Source organism: Haliotis rufescens, unplaced genomic scaffold, assembly GCF_023055435.1.
Source record: "Haliotis rufescens isolate VD_foot unplaced genomic scaffold, xgHalRufe1.0.p SCAF_17, whole genome shotgun sequence".
NCBI classification, from domain to species: Eukaryota; Metazoa; Mollusca; class Gastropoda; order Lepetellida; family Haliotidae; genus Haliotis; species Haliotis rufescens.
The window spans coordinates 12,920,923-12,946,459 of record NW_025963857.1 but is presented as its reverse complement, the minus strand read 5'-3'; the positions used below and the strand labels follow the sequence as shown (position 1 = coordinate 12,946,459).

Genomic DNA, 25,537 nt, shown 5'->3' with positions numbered 1-25,537 from the left:
CTGCTGAAGAGTCAATCTAATGTTTGTTTGTTTGTTTGTTTGTTTAACGCCGCACTCAGCACAATTCCAGCTATATGACGGCGGTCTGTAAATAATAGCGTATGGGCCAGACAATCCAGTGATTGACATCATGAACATCGATCCACGCAAATGAGATAGGATGACATGTATCAACCAAGTCAGCGAGTCTGACCATCCAATCTCGTTAGTCGCCTCTTATGACAAGCATAGTCACCTTTTTACGGCAAGCATGGGTTGCTGAAGACCTTTTCTACCCCGGATCTGTCGATCTCATGATCCACGGTACTGGCTTTCCCGTGCTCCAGTACAAGTACTCATTGTTCCGCCTTGCTTTCCTATTTATGTTTGTGGGGCGGTCGGGTAGCCTAGTGGTTAAAGCGTTCGCTCTTCACGCCGAAGACCCAGGTTCGATTCCCAACATGGGTACAATGTGTGTAGCCCATTTCTGGTGTCACTCGCCGTGATATTGCTGGAATATTGCTAAAAACTGCGTAAAACCATACTCACTCACTCACTAATTATGTTTGTCTTTTTCGCTGTCGAAGTATGAGGCTACTGTAATTTCAGCAACAGTGCCCCCAGGAATAAAGATGACAGTCTCCGAGCAAATTTTATTTGAATATAAGTTTGAAAGAAATATGTTTTATAAAACAAGTTATGATAAGACCATGTGTTTTCTGTAAAATATGTTATTTATGAGAACAAAAAAAACATATGCAAAGTGCAAAAGATAATGTCAAACATATACTAGTCTAAAGTATTAACATATAAAACACAGCATACTGTGTACAGGAAGGCAGTAAATACCTCGGATGCGATTGTTTAGCAACCTGTACTTATTATGCTGCCTGAGACGTCATGATAACGATAATGATTAAGTCAAATGTAAATCGTATACGTCAATATGACGGCGGTCGTAGATAACCGATTCAGAACCAGATGAACCAGTGATTGATATTTTAAGTACCACGTACGCCTTCGGGATTATTCGCGTTCGGGCATCTACTCATAACACATACTCACAGGCATACAGTAAACTACGGTTATAACGAACACGCTTATAACGAACTAACGGATATAACGAACTAACTTTTTAGTCCCGACTATATGCTATAGTTATGCTGTATATATGCTGATAACGAATTACGGTTATAACGAACTAAAATTGGTAGTCCCTTTGAGTTCGTTATAACCGTAGTTTACTGTAGTTCAAAAGTAGGGAAACAGTACATATTAAATTACTGGATACTCTCGTATTTCCTTTGCCTCAGGTTTTATCATATATAAAATTTTACATCGCATCGGCAATATTGCAGCCATATTGCGATGAAAACAAGTTAATTATTTTTAATTTCCTGTCGACAAAGAACAGTAAAACAGTATACCACGGGCAACCAAAGCTAGGCCACCTAAATGGGGATCACACAAAATATGATGAGGTGATTCTAATTCACATTCTGCCCAGCATTATAATGTTCTTATCACAAGATATGTAGAAATGTCTTGTAAATAGAGCTTTGAAAGGTAAAGGAACTTTGAGATGTGACATTTTCCTTCACCCAAATACATGTTCAAACATCATAATCTTCTGCTATACCCTGAGTGGTTTGTTGCATACTGGGGAGTTGGGATTTTACCCAAAAATATATTTTCCCAGAAAATCCTTAAAACTACAATTATGCTACAGACTGTTGAGATAAAGTGACATACAAATACATAGACGATGCCAGGATTAGAAAGGTTTCAAACTAAACACTACAATTTGTGGTCAGTTGAAACACGAGAAACATTTTGATTCTAATGGCGTGAAAATTTTGTCTTGAGATCCAAGAGGACCTCCCTTGGATTCTTGCTTTGCAGTTTTGAAACACACTGTCGATACGAAAGCAGCGTTTTCTTGCCTTCTCTGCACGTTTGGCAGTGTGGGTCGTCATCCATGTGTGTCAGCCAAGCGATTCGGACATGCTTCTCTTTCAAATCGTTGGGTAAACTTTTCAAACATTTGCCGATATCTTGAGTGCTTCCACCAGTAAAGATACTACGAAGGTTAGTTAATAGGGGCGTCTTCTTTGGCTCCCCAACATAAATTATTTTTCCCTTCCATAGGATTGTAAACACGCCGCGTTGAGTTTTTGTAAGTTTCTCTTGAAGATAAGAATATGTGACGCCAGCATCCTCAAATAACGTCTTACAACGTTTCTGAAACATACAAGTTAAATATTAAAAGTGCAGCTGATAGAAACCTGTTCAATCAAGTCAATTTCATCCCCCATTCCATAGGTTTGTGGTGTAACAACAAATAACGTACGTATGCACGTGCTTATGTTCAAAGCCTCGGTCGCAGCTAAGATCAAACGTTAGTAAATCATGTCCTCCATCCATCACTGATGCTTACACAATATAAGCCATATAGGAAAGGTTACATTAAAATGAAACCTCACGAATGACAAACTAACTTCTAAAACTTTCTAAGTTAACGGGTTGAAATGATACCTGGATTACTGTGCGTGATGTATCCTGGTGATTTCGTGAGCCAGTGGGCGACTCATTTCGCCTGGGGGTACTTGGCTGGGCTCTTCTCGACGGACCGGGTGGTGGTCGGTCATCACTCCGCCCCGGAGATCCTGCCCCCTCCTCCCCTGGTTCCATCTTGATGATGAGTTCAGGTCGAGGTTCCACCCTCTCATGATGACCCGCCGGACACCCGCAATATGTACAGTTGTGTCTGAGGACAGGTAGGGAATACTGAGGACAGTCCTCGGGGCAGTCTCGACACCTACCCCGAACAACTCCGTACTTGTCTCGGTTGATGTCCGTGAAAATTGCCATGTCTGAAACGTGAACAAATACAATAGGTTTTGCTATTTGTTAGACAGCACGACTCGGAATAGTACAGAAAAAAAACAGTTTTAAAAAAGCCGCCATCATGTAGCTGGACTATAACTGGGCTGAATGCAGCTTTAAACAACAAATAACATTAATACTTAAATTTACCACAAACAATATTGTCATTTAGAAATGTAACCGAGTAAAATGCTGTTTCAACCAGTCAGCAATGTTATGGCGATAACTGCCTGTGGCCTGTTCCCAATCATGAATGAGTGAGTGAGTGAGTATGGCTTTACGCCGCTTTTAGCAATATTCCAGCAATATCACGGCGGGGGACATAAGAAATGGGCTTCGCACATTGTACCCATGTCGGGAATCGAACCCGGGTCTTCGGCGTGACGAGCGAACGCTTAAACCACTAGGCTACCCGACCGCCCCGTTCCCAATCATGCCAGGTCAAGACAAACTAATGGACGACAGCATGCATAATGAATCACACAATATGACTGCCATGACGAAATCACCAATGTTACACAATATAACACCCTTATCCCTCACCTTTCGTAAATGTATGTGTTCGAGACAGGTTATTGTTTTGGTCACTTATTATTATATAAAAAATATCCTTATTATTGCCCTATCTTTTAAACCAATACAAATGGTCTGTCGTTCGCTCGTCACGTTGAAGCCCTTTGTTCGATTCCCCACATGGGTACAATGTGTGGAACCTATTTCTGGTGTCTATCGCCGTGATATTGCTAAAAGCGACGTTTAACTCAATTCACTCACTCACTCTGATAAGCTGACTGGCTATATTAATAACCAAAATTGTCAGTAAACGTGACGACAACCCTTTTGATGCCATGTCAAATATATGACCTCAATAATAACGAAGTCGATCTTCCTTTTGACGATATCTTTATTCAGCTCAACTAAGTCATATGAAAATAATAGGTGAGACAAAGAAACAGTAATTAACCACAACTTATGCAAATGAGAATACATTTGCCCTATTCAAATTCAAAATGTTCGCAAAGTATCCTTTACTCCGATTTTTCGATTTCATGAGTATCCATTTTGTGATCATCTGGGCCAGATTCAGAACAAGAACCGACTCGCTTTGGTCGCGCGATGAAGGCATGGCCCTGCATGTTGTACAGTGGCTTTCTTCCTTCCATTCTTTCAAAACACTTAAGGTAGCTACAATTACAGGCATGTTTGATGGTAATATCAAGCCAAAACACTGTTATAAATTCCTCTTTGTATTCTTCGTGTAGGGTGCTTAGATATGCTCCAATGTGTTGTTTGTCCATTCCTTTGAAATGTCTCCTCAGTGCTCTTCTGATTGATGCACTTTCGGCATTGCCCACATAGATTGTCCGACCATTCTCGGCAATTTTGTATGAGCCATTTAGTGCTTCTGAGGGTTCAGTTCCGTAGGCAAGATGGCTCATTCTAAGACGCCAGCAAGATGGTTTCTACAAACAAAGCAAACACTGTGTTTATGACCAAGACATGTTTTGGTGACTGGGCAAGATGATTCACAGTGTTGGCTCCGAATTAAGGACTCATCACTTGAAAGGTCCTCAAAAAAGTATTCCGAAACAAAATAGTATTTTTTTCATCATCTTCATCATCATCAAACATCATATATCCACCACCAACACCATGATCATCATCTTCAAAGATTATCATCACACGTCGAAGCTTTATAGCTTTTGTATGATATGTCATAAAAACATCTATTACAAAGTACCAATACATACCGGTCCATTGTAAGGTGCTGGAGCTACGAACACATTGGATGCCTTTATCGGTGTCCTCTTTGTGGTACTGATCTCAGACGCTGTTCGTTTAAGAACTGAACTTAACTGTTCTTTGTCTGGCTTCGCATCTATTGATCTTGGTGCTGCAGTAGAGTGACTATTACCTTCACTAGATCCGATATTTCCATCCTTTCCTGTCATTGGTGATACTCGCTTTGTGATGACTGCACCTCTATCATGGGGCTTGACGAAATCTCCATGCGCCAAGTCAGACGGTGCGCGGACTTCCCACGTCTCTTCGAAACATACGTCAGGGGCTCCTTGTTCAAACGCCTCTCCCGTGTGCATCAGACTAACATCCACCGTGGCAGCATCCATTGTGTTCTGAACAGATGATTCACCGGTCTTGCTGGTTGGTGTCCCACCAGTTGGTTGTGGTTGATATTTGACGACGTGAAGGTCCATCTCGTGGTTGCAGTGGTAACATTTCTCTCCCTCTGGTGGCTTCACATATTCTCTACATCCACAGTGGCGACATCCTCCTCGCCCGATGAATGACATCGTCGACGAATTGCGTCTATGGATATGAACACATGAACAATCTCATAATTACACCTTGCAATCAATTAAAAAAATCAATTGAAAACAGAGACATTGGACATACACCTTCACAAGCCAACATTTAAAGATCGCTGTATTCATCGGTCACAAAACTGCATCTTTGAAATATTCAATGTAACTTTGAGACTGTAGCATATACTGGCCTGTATTATAATAACAATAGCAACAGCAACAACAACAATTATAATAATGATGATAATAATAAACAGTAACAATATCAGTGGTATTTGAATGAAACAAAATAGGTTTATCATTACCTGTATGAATGACTGTCCAAATGTAATCGTCTTCTTTGAGGACTGAATGAAAAAGGGGGAATCGCGTCAGACTCTTACCTCGGAAAATTCCAACCGTATGACACTTAAAATCACCAATCGCTTTGAAAAAAATATATAATGACCGGTCGCTAACTCGTTTGGGGTCGAACTGAATCTTGTCCGTGAAAAACTGCACAAAACAGACATGCTTCCCTTGCACTGATGTGTAATACAATTCGGAGACGGATCCCGAATTATGAAATAAGTGAGCAAACCACAGTTCACAATCGTTGCTGAGTGCAGCGTTAAACAACAACATGCCACCGATTTTTAGGAAATTCGCTTCAGACGCCAACTCAGAGTTGCCTCCCCTGCATTGTCAAAGTTTATTCAATGTCTGTTTTGGGGTAACACAGAGCAATGCAAGTGGCTTCGAGGTGAGGTCACCCTACTAGTGTTTCAAAAGTAAAGAGTGTCATGTAGAGAACACACACACACACACACACACAAACACACAAACACACACAAACACACACACACACACACACACACACACACACACACACACACACACACACACACACACCATTAATCTGCCGGGGCAACTGTTCTACCTCCCTATGTTCTACCTCCCTACCTCTATCACTCGCACTGTCGCGGATACCAACAAACGTAGATAACAGCAATTATACATAAACACTGAATAAACTTGTCTTACCTGTGTGGAACGTGAGGGGTGTGTCTGGGTGCTGATGTCCGAATCTAGGATGTCTGCACACTGCGTCTCCTGCTCCCGGCGTTATCACTGTGTATCTGACCTACATACAGGCGTCAGTGTTCTGGGAAATCTACTTTCATTTTCGTTGTGATAAATTCTTAATAGTGCAGCCCTGCATAACGATAACTCATTCAGTCTTCAACGGAGGTATGCCGTCAACCACAGCCACCCTGTGATATAAGGGTCGAGGAAAAAACGCCGATCGTGCGTGTATGCATGGAGATGTTGCAAGACTTGTGTTTAGTTGATGGGGGTTTTAACGTCGCATTCAAGACTATTGCGATTATCTAAAGCGACACGTATGCATATGTGCGTGGGTGTGCGTGCATGTGTGTGTGCGTGCGTGCGCGCGCTTGTACTAGTCCGGACTAATGCCGTATAATAGTGCGCTAGCCCACAGAGTGCCAGTCAGGATAACAACAAGTACCATCTTTTAACGGGATCGAACACCGACCTTCCGTCTCCGGGCAGACGCTCTATCCACCACGGAGGCAGGTGGCAAGTGTTTTGACAAACAAAAAGGGGAATATCTCACATCGCCAAGGTTAGCTGAGTATTTTATACAGATACAGGACTATACTGAGTTTAGTAACTCATAACCCGCCATTAATATAAGACATAAATAATTAATCCTCAATAGGTGTGGTTAAAAGCCTCAAAATAAAAACGAAATTATCTTGACCATATAATTTGGACAGACAAAAGTTAAAGTAATATAATTATTTCATGTTATGGTTGGGAAAACACCTATTTGTGTGCGCCACGACACACGCCCTGATACAGAGCATTTAGACTAACATCTTGTCTCTGAAATGAACATATCGTACAGAAAAAACAGTTGTTCAATTATCTTAATAAAAATATAATAAAGGGGAGCCCAGAGACTCACTTTATTTTCAGATACTGCAGTATCTAGACTTGCCAAACATTATAGACTTGCATGGGCTGTATTTGATATATTTTGTATCGTTTGACAACGTTTAATATATTAACACATTGATTTTTGTTGCTATGTGTGTGAGCATTGATATTTCAATGACCCTTCGATCGCAAAGCCAGCAAGTACATGACCAAATTTTTCGACGGAAGAACCAACAGGAAGGAGTCGAGATTTTTAGGTCTCATTACATGGCTCCACCCAGTTGATTGCAGCATCTGTATGTGTATGTAAATGCGTGAGTGTGTGCGTGCATACGTGCGTGTGTATGTTCATACATTTGTATCCGCGTATGTGTGTGTGTGCTTGGGTGTATGCTTGCTTGTGTGTGTGTGTGTGTTTGTGCGTACGTGTGTTCGTGCGTGCTTGTGTTTGTGCGTGTGTGCGTGTTTGTGCGTACGTGTGTTCGTGCTTGCGTGTGTGTGCGTACGTATGTGTTCGTGCGTGCGTGTGTTTGTGCGTACGTGTGTGTTCGTGCGTGCGTGTGTTTGTGCGTACGTGTGTGTTCGTGCGTGTGTGTGTTCGTGCGTGCGTGTGTGTGTGCTTGTGCGTACGTTTTAAATAATCCAACTCCATATGAACACGCCCCGCTTTAGGGTTTCATTTGACACCAAGATCGCCCAGCAGGGTGTAGACAGTTGGAGACACGCTATATGCCAAACCTGGACTGTCGCTACGAGACCCACGGACACACAATAAGTGAAATTCTGGCCATGGACTTCCTCACCAATAACACCTTAGTGAAATGTGTGTATGAGACATTTGGGCACGAACTAGGCATCTTCATGGGCATCAGTTGTGTTCCCCTTCTTGCTGACCATGGCCGTTTGGAACATCAGCATATACTGTTTCACTGTACACAGCCGCATACATTTTCCGGTCACTTGGAATTGTGCTTTGCCAGAAAATGATTCTGACGTATTACCTAAGTCTTTTTTACTACCACAAACCCGACAATTTTCTTCTCACACTGTGGGCTAACCCCTACTCAACACAATACGCATCCTACTGTAGTATACTGTTGTATACTAATCATTTTATAGATGTGATTAATCTTCTCTTCCTTTAAAAACTATTAAATGTATTATTATCGAAAATTCTTCTAAGTATGGAAGCTCTTCATATGCTGTGCCTCATGAATTTCAAACAGTATAAAATTCATGCCTGAATTTTAAACGGCTTAAAATAATTAATTCTAAAGTGTCTATTTAATATACTTCATGCAGTTCTCATACCCGACATAAAGTTCAACATTACGTTTCTACTTTTCTTTGATCACTCCACTCTAATACTTAAGTAACATAGTGCAGATCAGTCAGTGCCTTCAGCCATGACCAATGTTGTTTTAAGGTGTGTGACAAATGGGACGTGTAACTAATGGGAGGATACCCAATAGGCAGCCTATGCAATTATAGACTTGGCGACCACGAGGCGACCCGAACTTCATTCAAGCCATTAAACATAATATCTCTCACAACTTCCAAAACAATCAGGGCGGTCGGGTAGCCTAGTGGTTCAAGCGTTTGCTCGTCACGCCGAAGACCCGGGATCGATTCCCGACATGGGTACAATGTGTGAAGCCCATTTCTGGTGAAATAATGCTAAAAGCGGCGTTAAACCATACTCACTCACTCACTCATTACAAACTCTTACATTGTATCAGTTACCAAGGTGCCCAGTAGTTACCCACCGTTGACTTGAAAGTCGATCGGCCTTGCACCGAATAAATATCCCTTCATGTTAAGGTTGAATCTAATAACGATCCTTCCTTTGCCAATTTTAAGAGGTGGGCAGCGGAGTTCAAGAGGTGAAGACACGAGAGACGGTCTCGAAGATGTTTCAAGATCAAGAAGACCTTCAACTGCCACGGCTAAAGAAAACATATAAATATTTGATATGATAAGGGGGGCGGTCGGGTAGCCTAGTGGTTAAAGCGTTCGCTCGTCACGCCGAAGACCCGGGTTCGATTCCCGACATGGGTACAATGTGTGAAGCCCATTTCTGGTGTCTCCCGCCGTGATATTGCTGGAATATTGCTAAAAGCGGCGTTAAACCATACTCACTCACTCACTGATATGATAAGGGATGATTGACGACTCACCATACGCGACATAGCCAATACAATCAGCATCTCTCATAACAGAGTTGAAAACATTCTCAATGGTGAACAGTTTCAGCACGCTGGGTTCCAAGTCTTCTGATTCCTGATTAGAAACGCTTCAGGTTCATCCTCTCTAGTGAGACTTAACATCGTTTTGAAGCAGACCCAGCTCAATGAGTTGAGTGATTTGTAACCATGGACGAGTTTTGGCTTCCCCACTATCGGATTAAACAACAGTCAAAGCAGTTGAAACACCTGACGTCTCCTGACCCGTGAAGATTCCGGGGTAGAATTGGTCTTCAGCAACCCATGCTTGCCGTAAAAGGCGACTATGCTTGTCGTAAAAGGCGACTAACGGGATCGGGTGGTCAGACTCGCTGACTTGGTTGATATATGTCATCGATCCCAATTGCGTGGATCGATGCTCATGATATCAATCACTGGATTGTCTGGTCCAGACTCGATTATTAACAGACCGCCGTCATATAGCTGGAATATTGCTGAGTGCGGCGTTAAACAACAAACCAACCAACCAACCTGACGTCTCCTCCGACGAAAATGGCAAAGCCTGTTCCATCAGCTGGCAAGGTGACCATGATGACTTCATTTTTCTGGTTTTCCAAAGGAGTCAAACTGATGGAGTATCTCCCGAAAGGTCAGACTATTAAAGGCCTATATTATGCTCATCTGCACAGGTAACTGCGTGTGAATGGCAAGGAAAACGTCGTCATTGTAGAAAACTCACTAGAAGTGTCTGGTTCCACCAGGACAATGCAGGACAGATCGTTTTCACCAGATTTGGCCCGTCAGTTTTCCAACTCTTCCTAAACTTGCGGAAAGTATTGCTGGAAAAATTACGTTATTTCTTCTGTGAAGGTCGTGATCTGAAAGGAGGATGTCTTCTGAACCAGTGAGATCCAGGCTTATAAAAAGAATTGCTGATAATATAATGTGGAGGAAATCATGAAAAATAATTATTAACCAATGAGTTGATGATTCACGTATTGGCATTTCTATCATCCGAGGCTCCAGTTAGACAAGTACACATTGTTCCACCTTACATTAACATTCATGTTTGGCTTCTTCATTGCAGGGGTATGAGTTATTATCTTCCTGTAATATCAGCAGCAAAACCCCAAGGAATAAAGATGGCATTCTCCATAAGCAAATTTTATTGGAATATAAGGTTAACAGAAATATCTTTTTTAAAAACAAGTTATGCTGAGACGTTTGGTTTTCTGTCGACATATTGGTAAAATTTGTTATTTATCATAACAAAAAACATATACTCGCCTAAAGTATAAACATAAAGGCATGGTCAAAGTGCAAAATCAAATGTCAGACATATACTAGTCTAAAGTACAAAACATATTAAACACTGCATACTGTGTACAGAAAGGCGGTGAATACTAATCTGAACTAGATAAACCAGTGATTGGTATTTTTAGTATAAACACGTTTTAACAGCTACGATGAGAATTCCTAGCCCCAACCATATAGATAATAGAATCTGGACCAGACAAACCAGTGATATATATTATAAGCAACGCCCCAGCCACGCATTCGGCATATGATGCCACCAATCTACGAAGTCGCCTCTTACCACAAGCATATGTTGCTGGTACACTTGAAGGCGACCAGGGATAGTCCATGATAGTTACGTTAGAGTGAGTGAGTGAGTTTGGTTTAACGCCGCTCTAAACATCATTGTCAAAGCATTGTGTGTGTGTCTGTGATTAGATAATTTGTTTTGAGATAGGTGATTACTGAATTTCTTTGATACATTGTCAATCTCTTGGTATACCAACAAAAACGATATTACACTGAATGTAGTACCCATATCCTGACGTGCCTTCTGATTGGCTTGCGCCGTTGAGACGCATGGCGGCCCTTGAGGTGGACGAGCCTTGTTGTAGATCACGGACACATGTGGTGATGAATGTTAAAACACGACAACCATTTTGATTCTATCGCCTGATGTTTTGTCCACTCATGTAATACCTGAGGATATCCTTTGGAGTCTTCCCTTGCAGTTTTGAAATACACTGTCGGTACGAGACCACCTTTTTCTTGCCTTTGCCACAAGTTTGGCGATGTGGGTCGTCATCCATGCGTTTCAGCCAGGCGAATCTGATGTGCTTCTTTTTCAAATCTTTGGGTAGACTTTTCAAAAATGTGCTGATGTCTTGGTTGCTTCTACCAGCAAAGATACTACGGAGGCTTGATAATATGGGCGTTTTCTTTGGCTCACCAACATAAATTATATATCCCTTCCATAGGATTGTGAACACGCCACGTTGTGTTTTTCTAAGGTTTCTTTTAAGAAGAGAAACATTGACGCCAGTATCCTCAAATAACGTCTCACAACGTTTCTGAAATATACAAGTAAAATTTAAAAAGGTTAGTTATGAAAATTCGTTTAATCAACCAAACTCAATATTTAATTGCACAAACCTAAGTATAAATACTCAGCATCTAATGTCTAAGAGACCAACTACTAAATATCTTGTGGTGGAGGGGTTTGGGGAAAACACCATTTAGTATGACAACAAATAACCGACGTAAATATGTGCTATGTTCAAAGCCTCGTTTGCAGCTGAGATTAAACATAAATTAATAACGTTTGCCCTCGATCACTTGTGGTCACACAGTAGTAGCCATAAGGTTAGATGAAACGAAGATAATCAAGAATAACAAAGAACTTCTAAAAACATTCAAAAGCTCAAGAACTAATTAAACTGAAATTATACCTGGGTTACTGCTCCCGATGTATCCGGATGTTTTCGTGAAACAATTGGCGTCTTATTTCGCCTGGAGGAACGAGGTTGGGCTTGAGCTGTAGGCAGCCCGTCCTGTTTTCTCGACAGACCAGGTTGTGATCTTCCAACAGGCCGCCCCGGAGATCCTGCCCCCTCCTCCCCTGGTTCAATCTTGATGATGAGTTCAGGTCGAGGTTCCACCCTCTCATGCTGACCCGCCGGACACCCGCAATATGTACAGTTGTGTCTGAGGACAGGTAGGGAATACTGAGGACAGTCCTCGGGGCAGTCTCGACACCTACCCCGAACAACTCCGTACTTGTCTCGGTTGAAGTCCGTGAACTTTGCCATGTCTGAAACGAGAACAAATACAATAAGTTTGGCTATTTGTTGGACAGCACGACTCGGGATCGTACAGAAAAAAGGTTAAAAAGAAGCCGCCATCATGCAGCTGGACTATTCCTGAGCTGAATGCAGAGTTAAACAACAAACAATAAGTAACAGTAATACTTAAACCTACCACAAACAATATTGTCATTAAAAAATGTAACCGAGTATAACGCTGTTTCAACCGCAGTCAGCAATGTTATGACGATAACGGTCTGTGGCCTGTTCCAAATCATGCCAGATCAAGACAAACTATTGGACGACAGCATGCATAATGAACCCTACTATCCAAATGCCATGACGAATTCACCAATGCCGCACAAAATAACAACACCCTTAACCCTTACCTTTCGTAATATTTTTTGGTCACTTCTTATCATAAAAACAACAACATGCACTTATTCTGTGAATTGATATCTTTTCAATCTCTGCAAATGGTCCGTCGTTCACTCGTCACGTTGAAGCTCTTTGTTCGATTCCCCACATAGGTACTATGTGTGGAGCCTATTTATGGTGTCTATCGCCGTGATATTGCTAAAAGCGAAGTTAAACTCAATTCACTCACTCACTCTGATAAGCTGACTGGCTATATTAATAACCAAACATGTCAGTAAAGGTGATGCCATATCAAATAATGACCTCAATAATAACGAAGTTAATCTTGCTTTTGACGAAATCTTTATTCAGCTCGACCAAGTATTATAAAAAGAAATTGGTCAGACAAAGAAACAGTAATTAACCACAACTTATGCAAATGAGAATACATTTGCCCGTTTCAAATTCAAAATGTTCGCAAAGTATCCTTTACTCCGATTTTTCGATTTCATGAGTATCCATTTTGTGATCATCTGGGCCAGATTCAGAACAAGAACCGACTCGCTTTGGTCGCGCGATGAAGGCATGGCCCTGCATGTTGTACAGTGGCTTTCTTCCTTCCATTCTTTCAAAACACTTAAGGTAGCTACAATTACAGGCATGTTTAATGTTAATATCAAGCCAAAACACTGTTATAAATTCCTCTTTGTATGCTTCGTGTAGGATGCTTAGATATGTTCCTATGTGTTGTTTGTCTATTCCTTTGAAATGTTTCCTCAGTGCTCTTCTGATTGATGCAATTTTGGCATTGACCACATATATTGTCCGACCATTCTCGGCAATTTTGTATGAGCCATTTAGTGCCTATCTACGTTCTCCCACCCCTGTCACTCACACTGTCGCCGATACCAACAAGTGAGGTGAGGTGGGTTTAACGTCGCGTCCAAGATTATTGCACTTATATAGCGACGTGCATGCGTGTGTGTGTGTGTGTGTGTGTGTGTGGCTGGTTGTACTGGTCCTGACTGATGCCGATTTATAGTGCAAGCTCACTGAGATACCATGCCGCAGTTTAACATGAATACCCCACTCAGACACAGCATACTTACTCCGAGCCGACCAGTCCTTGTTTTAGCCCCTTAATGCCGAGCGCCAGACAGGGTAACAACAAGTTCCATCTTTTAACGATAAGAGCAATTATACATAAACACTGAATAAACATGTCTTACCTGTGTGGAACGTGAGGGGTGTATTTGGGTTCTGAAATAGGAATCTAGGATGTCTGCACACTGCGTCTCCTGCACCCGGTTGTAAGACTGTGCACCTGACCTACATATAGGCGTCAGTGTTCTGGGAAATCTACTTTCTCTTCCGTTGTGATACATTCTTAGTAGTGCAGCCCTGCATAACGACAATTCAATCAGTCCTCAACGGAGGTATGCCGTCAACAACAGCCACCCTGTGATATAAGGGTCGAAGAGTGGGTGAGTTAAAAGTTTACGTCACATCGGCAGTATTTCAGCCATATCCTGACGAGAACAGCCCTGCATAACGACAATCAGTCCTTAACGTGTGTGTGTGTGTGTGTGTGTGTGTGTGTGTGTGTGTGTGTTTTCTACTTGCTTGAACAAGTTCGAATTAATGTCGTATAATAGTGCGCTAGCCCACTGAGATACAATGCTACAATACAATGAACCGGGGTTTGTGAGAGATACACATATGTCCCACATGTTGATATATCCCAATTGCAGAGCTATAAATAGGCTTTTGGTTTTTTGGGTATTTTACCCAGGGGTTTGATTTTGATTGGGTATCAACAAATTTTAGAGCGTTTTGAATTTTTCTTAACCCACCTATTTCTTGACATCTGAGCATTTTAACTTGAAAACCTGTTTCTAAATAAACCCTGTACGTTATTTAACTATGTGAATAGTAGTATACCTGTCTGCGTCTGCTTGCGGCTCCCTCTGCCGGAAGCCGTTTGCAAAACCTAGCACACTGTAAGTAAGGCGCTATTTCTTTAATCACCAATCAGCGACTATTAAAAAAAACAGCATGTACATTGACTAGGCAGTATGTGCTTTTTCATTGACATCTATCAGTGTGTGGTCAAGCTCGCCGACCTTTCAGATGCATGTCATCTTATCTCAATTGCGAAGAATGATGCTTTTGATGTCAATCACAGGGTTGTCTGGTCCAGATTCGATTATTTACAGACCGCCGTCATATAGCTGAAATATCACTCAATGCGACATGAAACAACAAACAAACAAACAAAGAAACAAACAAACAAGATCATTCAGTTCATTCATGTGGAGTGACTAAATTTTACAAGGAGCGATATGACTCTTCGCCGACAAACAAATCGTCAATCGGAAAGTCCTTGACATTGCTGTTCGTAAGGAAGGCTGAAAACACTGATAAAGCCAACAGCGGTGAGTAAATCCCGATCTAGTTCATTTTAAGAACTGTTTTCAACAGCGTTAGTTGACAACAGCTTAGCGAGAAGTAGCGTACATGGATATGCGTACTTGTAGTGTCACTCTGACTAAATGTCCTTTCGTTGATAACTACACTACATCTAAAGGTGGGTAATTATGTATCCTTTTTGCCAATTAATATATAATGTAACAATATATAACATATAACATATAATACCCCATTCTGTCGTAAATTAGAATATAGCAAATGTCAGCAATTATGAATGAGGGATTTAGAACGGATGATATATAATGTAAGGAGGAGTAATCATAGAATGATTCATCTGAGCGATTCAGTGTTATGAAACAAGCTGTATAATGTCACCGTGACCCTGATAACACACAGTCGGCCCCTGCCAGCAATCTTAGCATGCAGCTGAAACCCACACTTTTGTGGGTCGAGTGTTATTGAACGTTATTTCACACGCACACTTTATTCTAGAGAGATTTTTTTAACTTTTGAAATTTTGAAACTTTAATAATTGGAGTAAACATTACATTTCCGATCAGCATTGTTATTAAGTGAGACAGTGAGTTGGGTTTAACGCCGCTTTGAACAATATTCCAGTCATATCAGGGCGTGTCAGCTTAATGTTGGAGGAAAGGCTGAAGTGCTGCTGGTCACAGACGTTTACCACTTTTGTCAAACGGTAATGGGTTTGGTGCTAGATAAACTAGAAACATAATTGAACACACCGGTATTCGAACCCAAAATCATAGGTTTCTGGCGTACCCAAGGGACGCAACTCTACACAGCGAATTGTGGCGACTAAGACGACTGGGTCACCCGTGCCCCCATTATTATTAATGTTTATTATGTGTTAATATGTAATGTTTATCAAGTCTTGTTTTCAGCAATAGAAGTCAAGGTTGTGACTTTATTACAGTTATGAAGTAATGGGGTATCAATTGTATTGGCGGCCCAGTCTTCCAACGCGCTGCAATGCGCTGTGCAGAGTAGTGGGTTTTTTTAAGCGTATCGTTCATGATCAGTTGTTCGAATCCCGTGGTCGTGGACTGCACTAAACGTTTAAGACCTGCATAACTTTGGGCTTTACTCCCACTCGTTGGAACGCCATGAAATAACTGAAATATTGTTCAAAGCGGCGTTAAAGCAGACTCACTCACCCACTCGCTCAATACATTTATGTACACTTTCCATTTCAGCACAGTCATGAATAACCGTGGTGTGTTGCCTGGGACGAATGACTCTGGAAAGCCACAGGTGCATCCTCTCTACAACTCACACAACATAAAGCTGTACTCACACTTCATACCAGTGTATGTCCAGCACCCATGGCCGACTAATCTGGAGCTGGTTGAACAGGAACCGAGCCAGGTCTCGACATCTCGTACGAGTTTGCACGGTTCAATCCAACAGACAAAGGTTGTTGCACATGTTCGAAACAACTCTGTTCCTCGAGAAAAACCAAGAGATCACACACAGAGGAATGACTGTCCGCCTCCTGCAGCACATGGGGTATTGCATTGCCAGGACGAACAGGGAACAAAGGTTGTTGCACATGTTCAAAACAGCTCTGTTCCTCGAGAAAAACCAAGAGATCACACACAGAGGAATGACTGTCCGACTCCTGCAGCACATGGGGTATTGCATTGCCAGGACGAACAGGGAACTGCTGAGACAGCACTGGGGCTGAAAGCTAGTGCTTCTGATGACGTTACGTCGCAACCTGAAACAAATACCAAACAAGAGTGTGAACGTTTAAAGGACTTCCAGACACCGTGCATTAATAAAGGACAAGATATGGACACAGAGAGATCTTCGAAGACAGAGCGGCCATTGAATAGAAAACAAGACAAACAGGCTATGGTGCCAAAAACAGTCCGCATGTCGATACCCTTGATTGCCGTAAGTAGTTTTAATGAATGAAGTGGTATGGCTTTACGCCACTTTTAGCAATATTCCAGCAATATATCACGACGGGGAACAACGGAAATGGGATTCACACATTGGACCCATATGGGGAATCGAACCGGGCCTTCGGCGTAACGAAGTAATAGGAGTGACTGAGTGAGTGAGTTGAGTGACAGTTATATCGCGGCGTCTCGGCTTAATGTGGGAGGAAAGCCCGAAGTGATGCAGGACTCAGACGTTTACCACTTCGGAGAAACCCACAAGCTCGGGAATGGTGATGACAAACCTAGAAACATAATCGGGGCGAACCGGGATTCGAACCCACAATCATAGGTTTCTGGCGTGCCCAATGGACGCAACTCTGCTGCACAGCGAATCGCGGCGCCTTAGACGACTAGGCCACCCGTGCCCCAAGAAGTAATAGGAATGTTTCATGAACAATATTAGTTAATTTCCCATTGATTTCATTTCGTCATCAACTCGTCATGAACACCAACAATGTGCCGCTTGTCTATGTCATAGTCGCCTAAGGCGCTGAAATTCCTTAAGCGTGCCAGAAAACTATGATCGTGGGTTTGAATCTAGATTCTCCTGATTATGTTTCTAGGATTGTCAAATTCGTAAACATCCAAGACCTGCATCACTTCGGGCTTTCCTCCCATGTCAAACTGACACGCCGTGATAAGACAGGAATACTGTTCAAATCGGTGTTGAACCAAACTCACCCACTCACTCATAATGTTTTACTGGCTGGCTTACTGACTTGTATTGAGGTGTTACCAAAATACTGCTTTTTATTCCAGATGAAACCATGCAAGCTGTTGCACAGAGGTCATGTACCATACTCAGTCATCGTGCGGACGACGCGCAGGCCAAGTGGTGTGTACAAGATAGCCTACAAGTGGGAAACTGTCTATGTCAGTTCGCCAACAAGCAATATCATCAAGGAGCTTCGGAAACAGTTCAGTGGTGATGGCAAGCAGGAGATAGTAAAGTTCTTGCTGAATCTTACCAAGGAGGAACTTGAGATGGTGTCAGTGTTCTGGCTTAATGAGAGCATACATGTCCATCACTGTGGAAGGTCCTACCTGGAATGTATCAAAGACCTGCAGGGAAAGAAACCAATGCTTAACGACATACAACCGATTCTCTGCTCGATGACAAATGCCGGCGTGACAGTTATCAATAATGATTCCAAAACTTCAAAAGATGATAGAGAACAATCACAGCATGTATCTATCCTACCTAGCCATCATATTGAAGATGCTGACAGATATAGCCCATTAGATGATCATAGTGCACCTACATTCAGCTTGATGCCGAGAAAGAGACCTGCCTGTGATGATGGAGAGAAATCACAGTTTCATACAGATGCAAAGAAAATAAAGTATGATCAACATGGACAACTGTCAAGGCATCTTCCGACAAAGAGTCCCAAGGACATTCCCATCTGTCGACGTCAAACAACCTTATCTTCTTCAGCCACAGTGCCGAGTACAGTAATGAACTTGAATATGAAAATAACTGAGATGTCACTGAGCAATGTTTCTACAATACCAGCCTTGGCCGTCTCATCCGGACAAAGATCTCAACCAATACGAGCTTCTGAAGATAAGTCAATGAACCTTCAAAACTTTCATGAAAATCAGACAACCCATGATGTGCTTCAGCAGTTAGGTATTTCTCCCCGGTCACCAGAATTTGAAGCCAGGACCGAAAATGATAATATGTGGAAAGTGACTGGACATGCTGTACCAACGAACATCATTAGAAAAGATAAAAGAGTAGATGCGACACTTTCAACTGTCACTAAAGAGTACCAACCTGCCTGTCCTACCACAATACAGGTAAATAAATATTCCCCAAAGAAGCTACAACGACAGAGCATCAGAAGAAAATGTAAATCTCCCAGTAAAGAGACATTAAGAGATCACTCAACGGTTCTAGGGAAACATTCACAGACAGGATCCCCTTGTTTCGAACCATCCTCTGCAGAGAAGGGCCAGAAACACACTGTCGGTTCTGCACATTCTCAACACACAAAAATAACACCTCGATATGAGCTTATGCAGCCTGAGAAGAGAACGAGGGGCAATGTCTATTCAGATCAAGAACAGAAAGTATCAACAACAAGTGGAAATGACCCTACTAAGAACAAGAAAATGACTCCAGTGTCTTCCGAATCAATTTCCGATAACAGTTTTGCAAACAAACCGTCTGTGATCACGCCTAATGCTGTAAACCAGAAACCAGAACTAAATGTGTCCAAACTGTTGGAGAGAATGTTAAAGGCTGCACCAACCCAGCAGAACCCACCAAACTTTCTTGGTCAGACAAAAACGCCTGGTGAAGGTAGAAGCTGTAAAACCAAGAATCCACAGTACAAAGGCCGAGGCTCCCATACTGGAAAGACTTTGGTTTGTGAGTCCATTGTCTCCAGTACGCAAACATATTCTTCAATCCAACACTCTCAGACAAAAGTTAGAAACAAAACATCCGGAGAAACACGTAAAATCAGGGCACGACAATTGCTTAAGAAAGGCACAGATTCAACGCAAGGTGTTGGGGTATTCTCAGTGCTCAAGACCTTTGGCTCGAAAGTTTTGAATATGATGAACCCATTTGTAACTCCAAACGATGGTCAGTAGGGTTGCAAACGCTCAAACAACACTGAGCTTATACACTGCTTTGAACATGAGTTCAGTTGATGCGCGGCAGCAGCCCAAACTGATGTACTCTGTCGGACAAAAGAGAGTATTCACCCGAGGCTGATGATGAATAAAACAAACAAGATATGGTCATTCTATGGTGATGTATTTGATACAGGTATCACAGTAAACTGTTGTGTTTTAGACCTTACGTCTGCAGTGCCGCTATTCGCTGTGCAGATTGGGTCCCTTGGGCACTCCAGAAACCTATGATTGAGGGTTCGAATCCCGGTTCGCCCCAATTATGTTTCTAGGTTTGTCAGCACCATACCCGTGTTCGTGGGTTTCACCGAAGTGGTAAACGTCTTAGACCTGCATCACTTCGGGCTTTCCTCCCACATTAAGCTGACACGCCGCAATATAACTGGAATACTGTTAAAAGCGGCGTTAAACTCAACTCACTTACTCTCATCCTTTCTGACAAACTTGTTATATCCCTGATTGTGTTTTGCGGAAGTGTCAGTGTTCGGGGTGGTCGCCCTTCAAAATGGGTGACATGAGACGTTGACGCCTGTTGTATTGTTTTGTTATATATGTGTCCTGAATTGACTTCTATTATTTCATCTTGTATCAAGGACACTTAATACCTTAACGAATCGCAATTATATATCAATGAAATATCTCATATATTCAAGGTCACTGGTGAGCCCTCATCGGGCAGGTTATGCTGTTGCGAAGACTCGCGATGATTATAACTGGGACTGAACCGACAGCATTCAAAAGATGCGGCCTTTTTATACAGCCAGTTGTGATAATTGTCAATTGATATCAAGTTATATTTTCAAGGTCTTGTTTTCTTGCATAAAATGAATTCTTAAGTGTACAGTGATCATCAATTGATGTGTATGGTTTCGTAAGAGAGGAGCAAATAGTTAACTTAATTTTGCTCCATGTTTAGAACTGACTTCAACATTTCTTTTGCGTTTATGGAACGACAATTTCGGGGTGCACACTGTGTAAATCCGTATAGTGGTAAATGTTAGATCGTCTGGGGAAACTTCCAAGTCAGGAGTGGTTGGTACATCAGACATGCCTTCACAAGGGGGTATAAAGTCGACGCCAAAGGTGTTTGAAGACGGCAAACGACATCATGGAGATTCTGATGGACCAATGTGGAACCAGAGAGTCCTGAGAACAGGCATTCGTTGCAGGCGAAAAAACGTCGATTATCGATACCCCTGATGGAGGCTAGTGATCTATCGAAACACGTTTATGTTGTTTCTTTTTTCAGTGTTAATGCCCCAATATGGATTCCGTATTTAATCAAAGTTGTTTGTTATATTGTTTCTTCAGCATTTATTTGCTGTGTACTGTATACTAGTGTTGACTATAAGTAATGATATCTTGTAAAAGGCGATTGGTTAATTACAAGCACAGAAACCCATTTCCATATGCTATGAAATCTGTCACAAATTTGAAGATCTCCTTATAGCAGGGACGTTGGTTTCCAAGTAACCCTCGGTTCAACTATGAGGCATGTTTCCCTATCTTCTCGGCACCTTCCGTGGTTTTCTTTTGTTTCTGAAAATATGTTCACGGCTGTAAATACCACTTCAAATGATTCCATGTACAGTCTAGTATAATCCTAGTAAAGAATATAGTACTATGTATGTTTATAGGTATGTGTTTAAAAGTAACATCTGATAGTGTTGGTGTATCTCTGCAGTGGTGAATATTTGTTTTAAGCGAATCGTATTTTTTCTTAACATACAAAACATAATATTATTGAAAATAGTTAAGTACCATGAAGAATAATGTTTGTTGGAATCTTACAAGAAAATCATATGGACAAATAATTGTTTCGAAATAACAGCATACTGAATCGCTAAATATTACATCGTCCATTATATACACAAAACTGTAAATTTGTTTCACAATCTAAGACCCCGTTCATATGCACATGTATTTTACATAGGTATGTAAAATAATATTCTATGAAAGTTTGTTCTGTCAGCAAACTACATGTATGTATCATATGCTATGAAATGTATGAAAATGCTGGTATTATTTGTAGCTGGTGGTATACATGTATACTGAGTTTTACCTTTTATCACGTTATGTTTTCAGTAATTTAAAGAATAAAAAATTATCAACTATTTTATAAGTCTTTGAAATCCATGCTCCAGAGACTACACATGTGTCTGTTGATGCTCCAGAGACTTCACGTGTGTCTATTGGTGCTCCAGAGACTACACATGTGTCTGTTGATGCTCGAGTGACTACATATATGTCTGTTGATGCCCCAGAGACTACACATGTGTCTGTTGATGCTCCAGAGTCTACACGTGTGTCTGTTGATGCTCCAGTGACTACACATGTCTGTTGATGCTCAAGAGACTACACATGTGTCTGTTGATGCTCCAGAGACTACACGTGTGTCTGTTGATGCTCCAGTGACTACATATGTCTGTTGATGCTCAAGAGACTACACATATGTCTGTTGATACTCCAGTGACTACACATATGTCTGTTGATGCTCCAGAGACTACACATGTGTCTGTTGATGCTCCAGTGCCTACACATGTGTCTGTTGATGCTCCAGTGCCTACACATGTGTCTGTTGATGCTCCAGAGAATACACATGTGTCTGTTGATACTCCAGTGACTACACATATGTCTGTTGATGCTCAAGAGACTACACATGTGTCTGTTGATGCTCCAGTGCCTACACATGTGTCTGTTGATGCTCCAGAGACTACACATATGTCTGTTGATGCTCAAGAGACTACACATGTGTCTGTTGATCCTCCAGTGACTACACATGTGTCTGTTGATGCTCCAGTGCCTACACATGTGTCTGTTGATGCTCCAGAGACTACACATATGTCTGTTGATGCTCCAGTGACTACACATGTGTCTGTTGATGCTCCAGAGACTACACATATGTCTGTTGATGCTCCAGAGACTACACATGTGTCTGTTGATGCTCCAGAGACATCACATATGTCTGTTGATGCTCCAGTGACTACACATATATCTGTTGATGTTCCAGAGACTACACATATGTCTGTTGATGCTCCAGACATTACACATATTTGGTCTTGATACTCCAGAGACTACACAAGTGTCTATTGATGCTCTCCAGAGAATACACATGTATCTGTTGATGCTCCAGTGACTACACATATGTCTGTTGATGCTCCAGAGACTACACATATGTATGTTGATGCTCCAGTGACTACACATCTGTCTGTTGATGCTCCAGTGCCTACACATGTGTCTGTTGATGCTCCAGAGACTACACATATGTCTCTTGATGCTCCAGTGACTACACATGTGTCTGTTGATGCTCCAGTGACTACACATGTGTCTGTTGATGCTCCAGTGCCTACACATGTGTCTGTTGATGCTCCAGAGACTACACATATGTCTGTTGATGCTCCAGTTACTACACATGTGTCTGTTGATGCTCCAGAGACTACACATATGTCTGTTGATGCTCCAGAGACTACACATGTGTCTGTTGATGCTCCAGAGACATCACATATATCTGTTGATGCTCCAGTGACTACACATATATCTGTTGATGTTCCAGAGACTACACATATGTCTGTTGATGCTCCAGACATTACACATATTTGGTCTTGATACTCCAGAGACTACACAAGTGTCTATTGATGCTCTCCAGAGACTACACATGTGTCTGTTGATGCTCCAGTGACTACACATATGTCTGTTGATGCTCCAGAGACTACACATGTGACTGTTGATGCTCCAGAGACTACACATGTGTCTGTTGATGCTCCAGTGACTACACATATGTCTGTTGATGCTCCAGAGACTACACATATGTCTGTTGATGCTCAAGAGACTACACATATGACTGTTGATGCTCCAGAGACTACACATGTGTCTGTTGATGCTACAATGACTACACATATGTCTGTTGATGCTCCAGAGACTACACATATGTCTGTTGAAGCTCCAGAGACTACACATGTGTCTGTTGATGCTCAAGAGACTACACATATGTCTGTTGATGCTCCAGTGACTACACATATGTCTGTTGATGCTCAAGAGACTACACATATATCTGTTGATGCTCCAGAGACTACACATGTGTCTGTTGATGCTCCAGTGACTACACATGTGTCTGTTGATGCTCCAGAGACTACACATATATCTGTTGATGCTCCAGTGACTACACATATGACTGTTGATGCTCCAGAGACTACACATGTGTCTGTTGATGCTCCAGTGACTACACATGTGTCTGTTGATGCTCCAGAGAATACACATATGTCTGTTGATGCCCCAGAGACTACACATATGTCTCTTGAAGCTCCAGAGACTACACATGTGTCTGTTGATGCTCCAGAGACTGCACATATGTCTTTTGATGCTCCAGTGACTACACATATGTCTGTTGAAGCTCCAGAGACTACACATGTGTCTGTTGATGCTCCAGAGACTGCACATATGTCTGTTGATGTTCCAGTGACTACACATATGTCTGTTGAAGCTCCAGAGACTACACATATGTCTGTTGATGCTCAAGAGACTACACATGTGTCTGTTGATGCTCCAGAGAATACACATATGTCTGTTGATGCTCCAGAGACTACACATATGTTTGTTGATGCTCCAGAGACTGCACATGTGTCTGTTGAAGCTCCAGAGACTACACATGTGTCTGTTGATGCTCCAGAAACTGCACATGTGTCTGTTGATGCTCCAGAGACTACACATGTGTCTGTTGATGCTCAAGAGACTACACATGTGTCTGTTGGTGCCCCAGAGACTACACATATGTCTGTTGAAGCTCCAGAGACTACACATGTGTCTGTTGATGCTCCAGAGACTGCACATGTGTCTGTTGATGCTCCAGAGACTACACATATGTCTGTTGATGCTCCAGAGACTACACATGTGTCTGTTGATGCTCCAGAGACTACACATGTGTCTGTTGGTGCCCCAGAGACTACACATATGTCTGTTGAAGCTCCAGAGACTACACATGTGTCTGTTGATGCTCCAGAGACTGCACATGTGTCTGTTGATGCTCCAGAGACTACACATATGTCTGTTGATGCTCCAGAGACTACACATGTGTCTGTTGATGCTCCAGAGACAACACATGTGTCTGTTGATGCTCCAGAGACTACACATATGTCTGTTGAAGCTCCAGAGACTACACACGCGTCTGTTGATGCTCCAGTAAATTCACATATGTCTGTTGATGCTCCAGAGACTACACACGTGTCTGTTGGTGCTCCAGACTACACACGTGTCTGTCGATGCTCCAGAGAATACACATGCATGTATACCTATGTCTGGGTGTATAAGTTCGATAAGTTATGTATTTCTCCTCCAGACTTTGTGTTCTGGTGGCTTTATATTTCATGGCCTTGCTCCGACAATACATTTGTGACACACATCACCCCAGGACAAGCCGAAAGGGGACTCGTGTCCTTTCTCGAATGATTCCGTGATGGACAAATCATGAGAATCTGTAGAAACCGGTAATAGAATCAACGAGCCCCAAAGGGTCGAGTTGATTCTACTTCCGGAATGAACAGAGTCGAGTGATTGTTTTCCGACTTAAATCATGGTATGGTTGATATAATTTCTCTATAGCTTTGCATAATGACCTACAGTTGCGTCAGTTTTTGCTTTTCATCTTTAGAGTTTATATATTGGCGTATAAACCCTGAGAACAACTTCAAATAAGAATGATAACTATATTTATGTTTGAGTCCAGT

The 25,537-nt window shown here is 41.9% G+C and overlaps 3 protein-coding genes across 7 annotated transcripts; 1 reads left to right on the top strand and 2 right to left on the bottom strand.

Annotated features, from left to right (window-relative positions):
- Positions 1–618: 618 nt before the first annotated feature.
- LOC124124535 lies at positions 619–6,493 on the bottom strand. 3 transcript variants are annotated; one of them, XM_046487722.2, is made up of 5 exons: positions 6,213–6,489; positions 5,495–5,536; positions 4,781–5,193; positions 2,515–2,852; positions 619–2,220 (listed from the first exon to the last, which is right to left on the bottom strand). In XM_046487722.2, exons 3-5 carry the CDS (start codon positions 5,175–5,177, stop codon positions 1,819–1,821), a joined length of 1,137 nt encoding a protein of 378 aa, XP_046343678.2. In that variant the 5' UTR covers positions 5,178–5,193; positions 5,495–5,536; positions 6,213–6,489; the 3' UTR covers positions 619–1,818. The 3 variants fall into 3 exon arrangements, with proteins under 3 accessions (XP_046343678.2, XP_046343679.2, XP_046343680.2); XM_046487723.2 differs by lacking the exon at positions 5,495–5,536 and having other exon boundaries at positions 6,213–6,493; XM_046487724.2 differs by lacking the exons at positions 619–2,220; positions 2,515–2,852 and adding an exon at positions 3,752–4,328 and having other exon boundaries at positions 4,617–5,193; positions 6,213–6,487.
- Positions 6,494–11,467: 4,974 nt separating this feature from the next.
- On the bottom strand, positions 11,468–14,182 carry LOC124124532. Its single transcript, XM_046487719.2, has 3 exons — positions 14,001–14,182; positions 12,061–12,422; positions 11,468–11,682 (listed from the first exon to the last, which is right to left on the bottom strand). The coding sequence occupies exons 1-2, from the start codon at positions 14,154–14,156 to the stop codon at positions 12,066–12,068; spliced, it is 513 nt and encodes a 170-aa protein (XP_046343675.2). The 5' UTR covers positions 14,157–14,182; the 3' UTR covers positions 11,468–11,682; positions 12,061–12,065.
- Positions 14,174–20,120, top strand: LOC124124539. 3 transcript variants are annotated; one of them, XM_048397567.1, is made up of 3 exons: positions 14,174–14,255; positions 16,419–17,121; positions 17,931–20,120. In XM_048397567.1, the coding sequence occupies exons 2-3, from the start codon at positions 16,426–16,428 to the stop codon at positions 19,773–19,775; spliced, it is 2,541 nt and encodes an 846-aa protein (XP_048253524.1). In that variant the 5' UTR covers positions 14,174–14,255; positions 16,419–16,425; the 3' UTR covers positions 19,776–20,120. The 3 variants fall into 3 exon arrangements, with proteins under 3 accessions (XP_048253524.1, XP_046343687.2, XP_046343686.2); XM_046487731.2 differs by lacking the exon at positions 14,174–14,255 and adding an exon at positions 14,602–15,206; XM_046487730.2 differs by lacking the exon at positions 14,174–14,255 and adding an exon at positions 15,222–15,358.
- Positions 20,121–25,537: the final 5,417 nt, after the last annotated feature.